We start from the raw sequence: 15,233 nt of genomic DNA, 5'->3' as shown, positions 1-15,233 counted from the left end.
ACCCGTTTATGGAACAGTTTTAAGCAACAGTATAGCTGTCCTCGATAGAGCGTTCCTCGCACAGCCATCGAAGAATTCGCGATTCCGTTGTCGCGGCCGAATTTCGGGGATCGTCCTTGTACGCCGTCGGCGATCTATCCCCCGGCTATGCATGTACCAGGGTCGTATTATACACACGATACACCTATAATTGCGCGTAGGGCAGCTTCGTCGTAACGCTTCGTGGATCGATAGCTGGGAAATGGCCGGAAGCCAAGTCCGACGACGTCGTTTCGAGTTTTGCCGTTGTCACCGTATGGGACCTAACCCCTTTCTTCAATGTCCCACTTGTATCGGCCACCCCCCAACGCAGAGCCCCTTCTTACACCCTTCTTCTTTCTTCTCAAAGCGAAACAACTTACTTTCTTTGGAGATGCATGGAGATTGGTCATAAGTTATGTGAACACCTTGTTCGATTTGTTTTAATAATATACGAGATGTTAGCAGAATTTATGAATTCGTGGGAAATTAGTAATCGTTAAATGTTAACGTTGGTAAATGTTTAGAACATTGGAATTTGATATTTTTATAGGCTAGAGTTTGTAGAATTTTTCATTCTTGAAAGCTGCAATCTTTCAAGTTTTATGCTTGTCAAAGTTTGGAATTTGTAAAATTTTAATTGTTAATTTCTAGAATTTCTGCAGAATGAAATGTCTCCAAGTTTAGATGGTTGTAGATTAAAATTCGTATATTTCTGAATTTTCAAGGATTGACAATTTAAGATGCTTATAGTGTTAGGTATATTGGAAAAGATTCATATCCAATCTCAGAATATTTTTTGAAATACATTGTAACAAATATTAGCAATATAATAGGGCTGTTATGTATCTTCTGTTTTTCTACTATTCTTTCGGTGAATTTAATGGGCATACAGGAAGCCTGCTACCAATTATGACATTCGAACGCGGGTTTAAAAGCAACAGCGGTTTTTTCACCTGCTCTCTCGAGAGTCTCGTTGTTTGTCTTTCTTTGTGTGTTCAATCATAGACGTTTGGGCGAGTCGCGACTCGATCTGTGGAATAGGCGCAACGTGGGATGCCGCTCATCCCAGTTTCTTTAAATCCTCAAGGGCAGCAGCAAGAAAAACACCCCCTGGTGAAAGAGCGATATCGAAATATGACGCAATGTTTAACCAATAGGGTGCACTACGGAATAATACATATACATTGTTTTTTCTTCCTTCCGGCTCGTTCGTTCCCTTTATCTATTTAATTACAAGAAGATTTTGTTTCTTTTTCAAACAAAGTAAATACCTGTATTCTTTTTTTTAAGTACAGACAAAATGTTGCAATTTAATTATTGAATAATAACATCTGAAACTACAGTAAACATCTGAACAATAGCAACCAAAATTAAACCAAATTTCTGTATAACACACATTACATATGTATAAAGTATATGGAGAGCTAAGATCTGGTACTCTATATCACATCTAATTTTCATAAAATGGCATGTTCTATGCTTATTATTGTAAAAAATTGATCATGTTTCTTAAAGAGATTTCATATTCCTGATTGCTGATACTTTTAAATATGAAATGTTGAAATATGTGAGTGAATCCACTATATAATATAAATTGATTTGAAAAATATTCCAGTAGAACTGCACTTACTTTACTCGAGTTAAATTCCAATCTACATAAACGCCGAATGCCAAGAACAATTTTCTGCATTATACACCAAATTATATTCTAAGCAGTGATATCATTTTCTAGCAATAATATGTTTCATATAATATATATATATATGTGCATACAAAGTTTCTAAGAGCATTCGAATACTTGTGTGAGTCACAATGTATGAACGCCAAATGCCAGGGCCAATTTTCTACATAAATCGACGCCTCCGTGACGATATTCTGGCAATACCAGTGAAGAAACTAGGAAGTTGAATGAGTTCTGCGACGTTCAATAGCCATTGGCAGTGGAGAAAACATCAAAGACGCCGTACGACCTCTCTGTCTGTCTCTCGTCCTTACACAGGCCAAGTAACCGTACATTCTAAAGAGTTCCCCCAGTCGCAGTAGGGAGGATTCCTTATCCTGGGGATCTGAAAGGCGACGGCTGGCTGCACGACGGAAAGAAAAGAAGAAAGGTGGATCGTGGCGCGTGCCACACGAAGGGTGACCACACCGTGGCTGCTTTTTATTTTGCGGAAGATCGAGTCCACGTATTCCTTTCACCATGGACAATGGGATCGTGCCCGAAGGACGTATCAACTCACAGCCGAAGGCAACGAGCATCGTAAATGATCCATAGAACACAGCTGCGCGTGTCTTTCCATTTCCACGAAATTTCTTTCTTAAATGCGTGATTTTCAACACACGTCGCTGACCATCTTGCATTTGTTCGTAGTACGATTGGAAGGAAGAGATTTAAAAATTGAGTAAGAAAGAGGAGGATAGAGAGAGAATTAAGAGACTGCTATATGCAACTAAAGTAGCCAGCAAACTATAATTCCAAGAGAGAAATCACGTACAGAAATTCCGATCTGCAAGTGAAGCAAGGCGAAGGAACGGAACGCCATAAACAAGTCTCTCGGTCTTAATCAGGACCATCTATCGTCGAAACGGCTTTCCAGTCGTCAGCACGCATCAAGAAAATCCATACTTCAATTGCTAAGGACACTAACCCCGTCGCTAACCCAAATATCACAAAACCAAATCTAAACTCTGATCACTAGACTGTGAATATTTATGCAAATTCATATTTTTATGAACACGACTAAAGAAACGGGATCTAAGTAGGAATTTGTTCCACCAATGAAGTATTATAATTAGAACAGATACTATACTTCCTTTGCTTCTATGTATTATCCGTTTGTTGTTTCTTTATTATTTGAATATTTTTGAATAATTTTTATATTCCTTATCTTTAGGCATTGCATGTGTTCTATTTATTTCTGTACCTTTAAACGTCTCATAAATACCAAAATATCCACATATTTTCAATATACACATACATTTATCCAGATATTTCGATATTTCATATTTATATATATTTTAACAATTGAAAATCTCCCTGTTTGCTTGAAAATCGACAAATCACAGTTATCAATTCACCAATAAGCAAACTACCAAAATCGCCAGTCAATGAGTCGAATATTGCGACACCATAGAGTCCTCGTGACAATAGACTCGGGCAGCCGCAACAACAAGTTGCAACCACCTGGCGAGGGCGATGCCGGCCACCCAGTGGCCTCCAGGTGCTCTCGAAACCCCCTGTCTCGTCCCGTATGCCTGCTGCCAAACTGCGAACTTTGTCGTTCATTGGGAAAAAAGGATCGTCGTTCGAAAAATGATCACGAGACACCGTGTATCTCTCTTGTACGTCCCTGTCTATGGCACTGGGGGGCAACGGTATCGTTCTGGAACACGCGCGAATCAACGTTCCAAAATCGATACGTACATCTGCCGCAACGTAGAGTCTATTGACTCCTCTGGCTGCTCGGAGCATCTCCAAGGCGACTCAGGATGGAACGCGCGGCGTGTCCCGCTTTCCACGGAAATCTCGCGGGAGAACAGACGGTTCTCCTGACGCTGGCGACTCTTTGGTTTATTGGCATTGTAGGAGGAAACGACATAGCCTGGCTATAAAATGAATTTAGACGGGCAGTTAAGGTTTAAACGTTCCAATGCTGGAACGTGTAATTGCTACATCACTAATTACTGCAGATCTCTATGCATTTATAAGAATTTTAAAAATGTGTGCAGAGAATATAGGAAACTATAAATTATCCAAAATATAGCATTTCTCTATGATACTTAGCAGGCAAAATAATATTTTATAATTATATTCATAAAAATATAAATCTGCATACATATTCGCAGTTCGGTAGTTGAAGAATTTCTTGGAGAACACCTCGAAGCCTTTTCAGTTTCATGTCAATTTGATTCTAAGGAAAAAAGTACATCGCCTAGTTTTGCGTATTACTTACGTTTTAAATGCTCTGTACCTACAGTTCCTATTTAATTGCCACGTTCTGCAGAGTCTGAGAACATTTCTGCAATATATTTTCTTTTTTAGAGAAAAAGTACGTAGTATAATTAATACATTTTTTTTTATAGAAGACGGAAGTGGTTTCTGGAACGAGGATGAAGGATGTGAGCGGAAAATATTTGGACTGCCCTAGCTTCGGATTGGAACGGTACGTCCTTTCTTGGATTACGTCAGATTGCAGAAAGCATTCGTCATGATTACGTCAGATTACAAAATTTTACACGCATCCCGTTTATAATTATTGCAGATTATCAAGGAATGATTACTCGACTAAAATTATTTTTTCATGCAAGTGAAAGAAACGCAGAATACATAGTAAAAGTTTTGTAAAATCATCTACAAGAGTTAGGAGAAAAATAATTAACTATTTTACAATAAGATTTGCAATCTTTGATGTTTATGCATTTATGGAAAGATAAAATGGTCGTTGTAATATTTAAAGGGTATAATTGTGAAAACATAAATTTGCAACATGATACAAAGATCCACAGACCAGTTATAATATTTCGAAAACGGGCTGTGTAGTGTGTAGACTTTTGTGACTGATTGCACGTCTTGCAGGTACAAAACGTGGTTTATGACGAATGGAACTGCTCATTTTTGTGAATACCGTGATTTATGGTATGGCTTGTTATGGAGATGCTTGATAACGAGTTACGAGAGTTTTATAATTGGTCGCTTCTGGAGTTTGAGTTCGACTGATTGCATCATTTTATTTCGCCGGTGAGCCATTTTCTGGAGACTTGGATACATCGTTCGTAATAGGCAATCCGACAAAAGGGCGTTTCACTTGTGCCGGTTACCGTGTGCCAACTCCGGGAAAAATGGGCAAAAAGTTGCGACAGATTTTTATGGGTCGCGGTCAACTTTGACCTAAGTACAAATTATGTTATTTACCGCAGCAATAACTTTATCGCATCTAAAGTACCAAGTTTAACAGTGCACGTAGTAATAAATTCATTATACCAATTAATTAAAACGTTGCAATATATAGATTATGTGATAGATCTTTCTTTTAATAACGAAATAAATTGAATACAACATTTTACAATGAAATATACAATCGTTTACAGTGGAATCTTACAATAGTCTTCAGGATACTATAGTCTTTTTAAAAATTACCTTGAGATGTACTGTTCCATAAGTTGGAAAAACCTTATTGCACGCTACAAATTTCGATTAGATTTTTCACAGGAAAACGAATCTCGTTTGGCTATTTATTAATTGATGCAAAAAATGTAATTAATCCATTCAATGTATACTCGAGCAAAGGGATTATGTTATTATTTTGAAGAACGTGAGAAACAAAGGCAAATTAAGTTTGCAACATTGTTTCATTAGAATGTGAACTTCATTTGCAATTTTTCAGGCCAAGAATTTCTAACTATAAATTATGTATAATTTTTCATCTGAGTCAACAATTGACGTTGCTTTAAATAGCTATCAAAAAAGATTATAAAGCAAGGGATTACATAAAATTGTATGTGGGTACTGTGACGTAATAATGGATGATTATTCAACATCATGCCCCGGAACAAGCGAATTTTACAAAACGCCAATTGCAACGCAATTCTCTCATCGATGCAGGCTATTAGTTTCCGCGATCGATCCGTGTCACACGACACCGCCGTTCATGGTACACCATTCATGTATCCCGCTGTAAAAAGAGAATACGTATCCGTTCGTCCACGAAGAAAAAGCACGACCCTGTCTAGGTACGATGAAACGGTCAGAACCACCACACCTATACAACCTCTGAACCTCGACTAAGACAAAGACAGTATTATCCAAGGAAGGAAGTTAAACAATAGTCGCAGGAAAGAAAATTGGAAGGAAGAAAACGAAAGAAACGTAAGAAAGGCTACATGAAGATGTTTGTCAGTACCACGGAAGGATTTAAGGGAAGAAAAGTAGTAATTATAGTGCGATAAAGAGAAAGAGTCTAATCAATCAAGACAACTAAGAAATTGCAGGGAGGATATTAAGGAGCAGGTAAGAAAATGAAAATGGTCTAAATTCTAAGGAGAAAAAGAGAGATGAACAAGAGAGCACTAGTCGACGAATTAATGGTAAGAAACGTGTAAAACAATATTAACATGTAACAAGATCTAGAAGGGTAAAGATAGAAGTTACAGTGTAAAGGAGAGAGAAAGAGAAAGATCTGAATGTAAGAAACGAGCGAAACATGATAGAATGTATCTAAGAAACTATCTCAGTCCGAATACAATGGCTACAGAAAGTACTGTTACACCAATGTATTTATTATACCGTTGCTAATTAATTAGATCCAAGTATATTAAATTTCCTATTATTCGTAAGTATCCTGACTTCAACAAATTTAATACTACAGACTGAAACGTACAGAGGTACGGTGGAAAAATGTTACACCGAAAGATAAGGCAACGTACTACTGTAAAGAAGAATATCTTAGACAAAAAAAAAAAAAGAAAAAAGATACAACACTACGTACAAGAAAAGCAGAAGAACAAAGGAAAGAACAAAAGCAAGCGGCTCGTAAAGATACGTATAATGTAAAGAAGAAACGTAAAGAGATAACAGGAGAGAAAGAAAGAGAGTGCGAGTATAGCAGCGCTTGATGGCACACAGGTCGGCAACGAGGGGGTGGTTTCGAGACGTCGCGTTGCGGGGCATCGATTTCGGGCCAGGCCGATGGCATCGGCGGGGTATCGAGGGGCGTCCCGACGTGCTGTTGGAGCGCGTCGCGGCGCTGCTGTATACCCGAAAGTACGAGTCGACCGACAGAGCCGCGCTTCTCTCCGTTCTCGAGCCATCTCCAACTACCACCAACGATACATACACACTCCAACCTCGAAACTGTCTATCCTGTTTCATCTTACCAAGTCGGAGGGAGAAAGAACGAAAGCTGAAGCGCGCGCGCGCGTTCGTGTTTGCCGCCTGCGCGCGAGTCGAACGTGTGGCCGAAGAGAGCGTTGCGGGCCTCGCACGAGCTCGCCACGGACGTAGCCGAACCGCTTAGCAGTCGCGCGACCAGAGACCACCGCGTCGTGGTGCTGCCAGCCTCGAGTGCCTTGCCTGGCTCAGACAGCGACAGACTTGGCCTCTACTACTGGCTGGTACTGACGTTGCCGCACACGACACGACACGCGGCCAGTGTGTCCACACCGGCTCAGTACACTTGGAAGACTCCGCCAGAACGGATCAGGCATTCGTGTTTCCCTTTCGAGTCACGATTTTGAAGTTCGTCGAATTTCTTTCAATAAAAATATACACGTGTATACATAGACATAGCTATAATACGTATGAAACAATTGGTATTTCCGAAGCACACGAGCTAAAAAGGAAGATACTATATATAGAGATATTTAGAATAATCGAACGATAATAGGGAATGATATGGCAAAGTGAAGCGGTTTTGATCAATTAACAAAGTGAAGACGTTAGACACGAGACAGACACGAGTAGACGTGACTTGAGTTTCGTATACGAATGCGTGGTGTATCCGGATGCGCCGGTGCACCACCAGCTGCAGCTGCCAGTGCCGCTACTACCGCCACTGCTACCAGCACCGGCGGTGCTGCCTAGCGCTGCCGCCGTCGTCGTCGCCGCTGTCTCGCTGGTGCTGCTGCCGCTGGCAGAGGCTCGCAGAGGTGTCCACCTCGTGGCAGTCGACACTTCCTGCCGGACGGTGGTAGTGTCCAGGCGCGCTGGACACACGACGAGCCGCAGCCGGTCGCTGCTGCTGTTGTTCGAACGTTGTGTGGATTAAGACGTGGAAGAGCCGGCCGTGGAACAGGCGACGAAGGAAGAAAGAGAGAAAGAAAGGAGGGAATTGATAAGGGAAGAAGGTAGAAGTGTGTGACAGAAGGTGATGCGTGACACACACGGTGCTCTGTGAACTACGGCTCTCAACTGTACGAGAAGAACGTTTTTTTTTTGTTAGTGTAACAGAGGAAGAGAGAGGGAGAGAAAAAGAATTCGCGTGGGCAACGAAAAGAAAAGAAAAAAAGGAGAGAAGGAAAAAAGAGGAAAAAGGGTTTGACTAGCGAGTGCGACGAACCCTTTCGCTACTCCCTTACACGCACGGGGCCGCACACTCGTGCACGTATACCGCGAGAGCCGCGACGTGTCGCCGGTAATATAGCGTGTACGCTTTCGTTTAGAGGGTTTCTTCCCTCCGACGTCGACGCGCGTAGGAGTGCCGGGTCGCACGCGGTGCCTCCTCTTCACCGACGTCGAGTCCCGTCGGGGTGTCTACACCTTACTTCCTTCTCCATTCGTGTTTCCACTGATTCTCCAAGTAAAACCAACGAATACGTACACATATACGCGAAATAATTACAAAAATGAAAGCACCAGTGATCCATCTCCAACACTCATAAGAATACTAAAACTCAAACTATATATATATATGTATACGTATGTATTCTAATTAAAAAACGTATATAAATAACCTACATCAAAGAAGCATCGAATAACTTGAAAAAGCGATTGAAACACAAGTTCACCGATTAGATCCTAAACTGTAAGAACGAAACTCACAACGAAGGAGGAAGGGACAAGCTTTCTGTAAAGATTTTGAAGGGAAAGAAGAGGAAGACGAAGAGAAAAGAATCACGAGTTGGTGGTTGGTGCCGGGTGTGCTGGTGGTGATTCGGCTTGCGCCAGGTCGTGGTGATGCCTCGCGGCCGCGGATCCTTGAGATCGCTGGGTGTCGTAGGTAAGGACACCGCTGGTGCTTGCGGAGCCGCAGTCCCGGTTTCGTACGGCGTCGTTGCGACGAGGACACGCTGACGAGTGCAGCCCCCGGTGGCACGGCAGTGGTCGCTCCTGCAGGCCATGTATTACGGTTCGGTAATCGACCGTACAATCGGCAGCAGCTGCAGTGCCAGCGACCTTCAACAGCCGCGATCACCACGGCCACGACGACGTAGACGCGTTGCCGCGGCGCCCGGCGTCGCGGACGACGCCGACAACGAGGACGAACTTCAGTATCACGAGCCGGCGTACGTTGTCCTCGATGTGCAATCGAACGAGAAAAATGGTCATCGGATTGGTTGTCACGCCGCTCCGAGGCCTGGCAGAAGACGAACCGGCGGAAACGCGATTAGGATACTGCTACTCGCCACTGCCGCTGCCTTCTTCGCACTCGCCGTCTCTCCTGGTAAGTTTTAAGATTATTTCAACCACTGTCTCTTTGATTTCGTGGAGACTCGATTGTTTGTTCAGATTGATTCTTAGTAAGTCCTGGGAATATTTGTGGTTCCTTGGTCTATGATAATTTGCTCCTGAAAGATGGAACAGAGAAGAGACCGGATTTGTATTTTATATAGTTAGCGATTAGACGATTACGTTGGATAATTTAGTATCCGTAACTCAGTGCAGAATTTTTGAAATTTTAGTTACTTGTGTATCTTAAAAGGAATAGTCACATTGGATTAATTTTGATACAGAGGAATATGAATTTTTATCTCGTTGCTAGAATTTAATGGAGAATTTGAAAAATTCTGGTATTCGAGGATTGCAACGAACGAATGTGTAGCGTTAAATAGAGCAGACGAAGTAGCTTGCTAGATACGAAACACGGAGTATCTATAACATGACAATATGCCAAATTATGAACAATTCTTAAAAGTAGATTATTGTAAATTAATTAGGATAAAACGTTGAATGCTACACGAATGGGTTAAAAGGTGTGGAATAGAGTAGAACGCTTGGAGAATCAGTGAGACTATAGTCTCTGCGGAATCAATCGGTGCTCAAGGCCGTTTCTCCCTCTAGGGGGTCGCGACCCACCTCCAATAAGTTTAACATGTTTTCTGCGAAAGTCTTGTACCGGAGTTGGCATGTACTTTTACGAAATATGTTTGACATCGATTTGGATGTAACTTAAACTAGGAAGGTGGATAAGAGCTCGTGAAATTTCAAGAAAGAAACTTTCTTCTTCTTGGCAATTGATAGTAGCGTAATCCACAAGAATGAGACTTGCAGGATAATTTACAGATGAATAAATTTTGTAAATCTAATAATTTATCATGCCACGCACATGCAATGAATGGTAATATCTAGTTTGTATGATCTTACGAATTATATTTGATAGTGTTTTACAAGATTAAACGATTCTATAATCGTATAACTTTATTCATCTTGTCGTCATATTTGCTCTTCGACACGAAAGTAAAGAAGCTTCAAATATGCTATTTTATATAATTAATCACCGTGTTTATGGAGTTCATTTGAGGAAATTACTTGTTAGAATATAACACTGTGACTAACGAAAATTCAATCAGCAATAAGCATATTAAGATAACAGAAGTTTCTGTCTTTGAAATAAGACTTTTTCAAAGACCGATGAAAGGTATCATTCATTATTACTTTAGCACGTTTATCATCTTAAATATCAATTACTTCGAGACGCTTGAGTTTGTCTCGTCAAAATCAATTACTTTAATCTTCGCGAATAATTTATTTCTATTTCTAAACGACGTAAAGTACCGAAGGTATTATCAATTATCGTTCAGTTAATCTTTATCATTTGAATGCGGATATTTATGCAGATCCATCGCTTTATGAATGTAATTAAAAAAAAGCAACATATTTATCGCATCAAATATTTTTCGCACCTTCGAATTTCCTGTAAATGCATCAAAATTCTCAATCTATTTATCACGATATCAATCTATCGAGTCATAATTAATTCCTATCCTATAAAACCGTTTCATTTTTCTTCTTTATCTCTTAATAACCATCTTCTAATCATCTATCGTCTCATTTCGAATGAACATTGACATGGGAATATACCGATTGTTTCAACTCGAAAATTACATTCGTATTTGTTCGAACTACAATGACTATACAAATACGAAATACACATTTGTACACAGCTTTATTTTTCAATCGGGTGCTTTCTTATCATGCGCATCTAATTTTCATAGCATTAAATACTCGTAGTCATATGAAAGAACTGTCAGGTAATACGAAGCACGATATACTTAGACTTGATTTAATATTAATATTATATAAATGCTATAATAAATGCAACGGTGTAAAAATACTTCTGCCGTTCACTGTATATAATCTACGTGACAACGTTTTGAATGTGTCGCGAGACTGGCGCATTATTGCGGATTATCTAAGGGTAACCTATTAAATCAACGAACTCCTACATAGCTTCATAGTTATTGTCAAAAAGCTCGAAGCACGCTGACCGGCTGGTCGAAATACGAAAAGTAAACAGCACGGCCTGTCCGCCGGGAAAATAAGAGAAATATTCACAGGCATGTTGGCGCCTGCAACGTCTCCACTCGAGCATGCAGATACGTGTATTATTAAAATGCTGCTGCTCCGTTTCGTGATTCGTTACGCGCCTCCCTCTCTTCTCGTTTTTTCGTTCTTTTTTTATCCGGTTTCTCCTCTTCCCTTTTATTTTTTCGCCTCTCCTTTCATTCATTCGTCGTGGAAAAAATCGGTGAAAAAAATCGGAGGAAATTAAGGAAGATTAATTGAAAGAGCGAAGAGAAGTGGAAAAAGAGGCGCGGATGGGCCAGAAAGCTAGGTGTGCATTCAGAGCTTTTTAGGTCGACTTTTTCTTCGACGAATAGTCAAGTGGCAAGTGGTGACAGTAAGCATGTGACGCATTGCGTCAAAATCCAGTGTCGAGGAAACTGTTGCACGAGACTCGCCCTCTGCACATTAGTTTTCGCGATTTTCGTCCATCGAATCACTCGACCATCTGCTTATTCAGCGTTCGTCTTAACACAGGGTGGAATTTAAATGTGCAGGAAGCTCGGTCGTTGATTTTAGTCCGGTCTAAACGAACTTTAACATTAATCTTTCCAACGACGAATTCTTTTTCGACTAGAAGAAACTTCTTTTTATCGACTGTTTATATTTTTATGAATGCAACTGAAGAGATAACATTTCCATAGAGATTTGTTTTAAATTGTTAAAAATTATAAGCTGTGTGATCTGTTTCGTATATATTATATATTCTTGCAAATTCTGTCGATTTTTACATCTTGAAATTTCTCACAAACGTGATAAAAGTCCGCACTAACGTCTATTAGTCGTTTTAACATATGATCCACGTAAGTAACTGCAAACCATGTCCACAAAAACCATGTTCTAAAGCACTGCACAAGCAACGGAACCGTTTAGATACACACGTTTGGATGCATTGTGCGAGACTGGTGAATGCGACAAAAGACGGTGAAAAAGCGATATTTTCCGTGGAAAACGTGCAGGCCGTTCGACGGCCACCTCCGGCTGTGTTTTCCTCGGCTCCCTCTCATTCTCTCGGTCTTCGTGGCTGACGCGTTCCGGTGGAAACGTGGCGTGTGGCCCGTAGACATCGGCGAGCCGCACCCACGCGCGCTATTTATCTCGTCGTCTGCCGAAGCCAAGTGCCAAGAGTATATTTTTTCGCATACCGTTACCTCTTCGTCGCATCTCTTTGCCCTCCTCTTCATCTCGTTGCCCCGCCATCTATCTTCCTTCTGTTCGTCTATCCGTCTATTTCTATCTTAACGCTACAACTACCGACGATTAAAATGCGAGACTCGTATCGAAGAAATCAAAACGGACGATATCCAAGAAAAAGAAAGAAGAAAGAAAAAGCAAGAAGATACATAGTTGAAGGTAAAAGGCAAATTTTTGTTCCATATAATTTGTAAAGAATCGTTTGAAATTTCCAAAGCTTATCACGGTAAATCTATCAAATTATTGCGAAAAATCACGAATCGATCATTCTGATCATTGTTGCTACCTTTGGCGTTAATCGCCACCGCCCACCTTTCTTCCTCCTCTTCGTCATCTTCTTCTTTCGAGCTGTATCGTGTTTTCCACGATCTAGAAGGAAGCAAACGGTCGTGGTGCACGAATCGTATCGAAGGAAACGGTGGTGGTGCCACTTCTTAAATTTAGATATCGTAGAGAGGAACGATCTATCGCTGTCTCTCTCTTCCGCACGATCCTCGTGAAGACGGATATAATAGATATTCTGCGTCGTTTCTCGCGTCGTCCCCCGCCGACACCTGGCTGCGATAAATTTTTGCTCGTTTCTTGGTGATTACCGCCTTAAGGCGAACCGAGCCGAGTCTGCTCGTTGTTGGGAATAGTCGAGAGAGACGTTGGATCACTGACACGGTTGTGGGCTGCAAATTAAAAGCCTTATTGCGGGATACGAGGCGGAGAAGTTGAGAGAAGTTTTACGTAATGCATCATTTTCTGGATGGCGTCTGATCGATAGCCACACTGTGGCGTGCAAAGTTTGCAAAGCTCTGCTGTGGAGAGGGGATACGTCTATATGGAGGAGAAACTAACGTTTCTTGACCGTGTTCTCTTTTCTGCGTTTCTATTGGGCGAGCTTGGCCTCAGGGCGGAATTAATGAAACGACTTTTTAATTCGTTGTGTTTGCTTACAAGATACTGAATATTAAAGACCAATTAAATATTCGTTTTTAAGACGTTTCTGTTGTCTGAGCTTCCTGCAGGGTGGAATTAACGAGATGAGATATTTACAGACTTTTTCCTTTTTTCTATTTGTCTATGAGCTACTAAGTATCGATTAAATATTCCTTTTTTAACAATAGAACAGAGTTACGAGTTGCTAACTTTTCGTTTGTTTATAATGTATTAAAAATGTAGAATGTAATATAATGTGTAGAAGCGTTTGATAAAATTATTATACTTTCAAGGATATATCGACAATATATGGGTGTTTCTTCCCAATATTCTTTGTTTCATTTAATTCGGTACAGTATCTTCATCGAATACTCTAAGAAAGATCAACGAAAGAGATCTTCGGTATCTAATGTTTATCAATATGGAATAAATAGAAAAAGTTTAAAGAATCTTTCGAATTTATTAGATGCAGCGCAAAGTATAAATAGCTGATTGTTCCTTTAAATCTGTCATGATTCCTATTAGCATTGCGCAACCGAAGAGAGTCTAAGTAGAGTCCCTTCCGTCCCATGAGCTCCCATGAGACAAACGCGACACGGGTAAATGTAGACTTCTAAGAAAAACTCAGAACTTCTATGAGAGGAGCATTCGATGCTCGTAATTCTTTCTCACCAAGGGTGAGTCAGAGACCATCACCGCTCCCCTATCTTATGAGACACGAGCCGGTTTCCCGATTTTACTTTATCGTAAATTAGATCCGGTCCCTTTCCAGATCGATACCTTCCCATTCCATGTCCCTATATCTATCACCGTAATTAACGCATAATTTTTATTTTCGTACTGTTCCAACTTATAACAACATACGTATTAATTTCGTACTCTAGGTATAACGAACACCAAGATACTTAACATATTTGTAGAGAAGAGTTTCTAATTCGAAGCTTACAACTACGCCAATTACATCTTAAGTGTCCCTCTAATCAACACGTAATTATTAATTTCGTACTATGTCAACCTGTAAATGCATAAATATTAATTTTGTAGTTTAAAGGAAATAAAAACAAAGATATTATGTATTTGCAGAGAAGAGTTTCTAATTCGAAGCTTACAACTACGCCAGTTACATCTTAAGTGTCCCTCTAATCAACACGTAATTATTAATTTCGTACTATGTCAACCTGTAAACGCATAAATATTAATTTTATAGTTTAAAGAAAATAAAAACAAAGATATTATGTATTTGCAGAGAAGAGTTTCTAATTCGAAGCTTACAACTACGCCAATTACATCTTTGTCCCTATACGTGTTCCTCTAATGAACACGTAATTGTTAATTTTGTATTGTGTCAACTTGCGAGTGAATAAACAACGTACACAGTGAGTGAATAAACAACGTACACAGTGAGTGAATAAATAAATAAATAAATACATAGTCTTCGTATGATAAAGAAGGAGATACATTACTTGGAGGATGAATATGTTGCCAACTGCACAGATGACACTTACATTTCACTATATTTCACTATGAATTCCTATGTATTTTATGTAATGAGTTCCGAGAAATACGACGTTACGAATTATTAACACGAAATTAGGAAATCGAGATGAAACGATGCAACGAACAGTTGACGACGACTTAATTTCTAGATCGGAGGAACAGAGTCGGCAAAGTTCTCGATTGTCAAGGTCGACTAACTGCACGAATAAACTCAGTCGGAATAGATTATTTGTCCATCACTTGTTTTTAATCGTTTTTAATTAAAGTATAATAATATACATTTAGTATATTTCTGCAGGATACTCGAATAAAATTGCAT

The 15,233-nt window shown here is 40.1% G+C and overlaps 1 protein-coding gene across 4 annotated transcripts in view; it reads left to right on the top strand.

Annotated features, from left to right (window-relative positions):
* Positions 1-7,080: 7,080 nt before the first annotated feature.
* The window catches only part of LOC132913873 (protein kinase C-binding protein NELL1-like), an 88,084-nt gene continuing 79,931 nt past the window's right edge, over positions 7,081-15,233 (top strand). For 2 of the 4 annotated variants that reach the window (XM_060972486.1, XM_060972484.1), the window contains exon 1: positions 7,082-9,179. In XM_060972486.1, the coding sequence (XP_060828469.1) occupies positions 8,855-9,179 (325 nt within the window). In that variant the 5' untranslated portion in view covers positions 7,082-8,854. Of the gene's footprint in view, positions 9,180-15,233 lie in introns of all 4 variants that reach the window. The other 2 variants (XM_060972488.1, XM_060972487.1) reach the window with 2 other exon arrangements.

This window comes from Bombus pascuorum, chromosome 14, assembly GCF_905332965.1.
Source record: "Bombus pascuorum chromosome 14, iyBomPasc1.1, whole genome shotgun sequence".
NCBI lineage: Eukaryota > Metazoa > Arthropoda > Insecta > Hymenoptera > Apidae > Bombus > Bombus pascuorum.
This window is presented reverse-complemented; position numbering and strand designations above follow the sequence as displayed.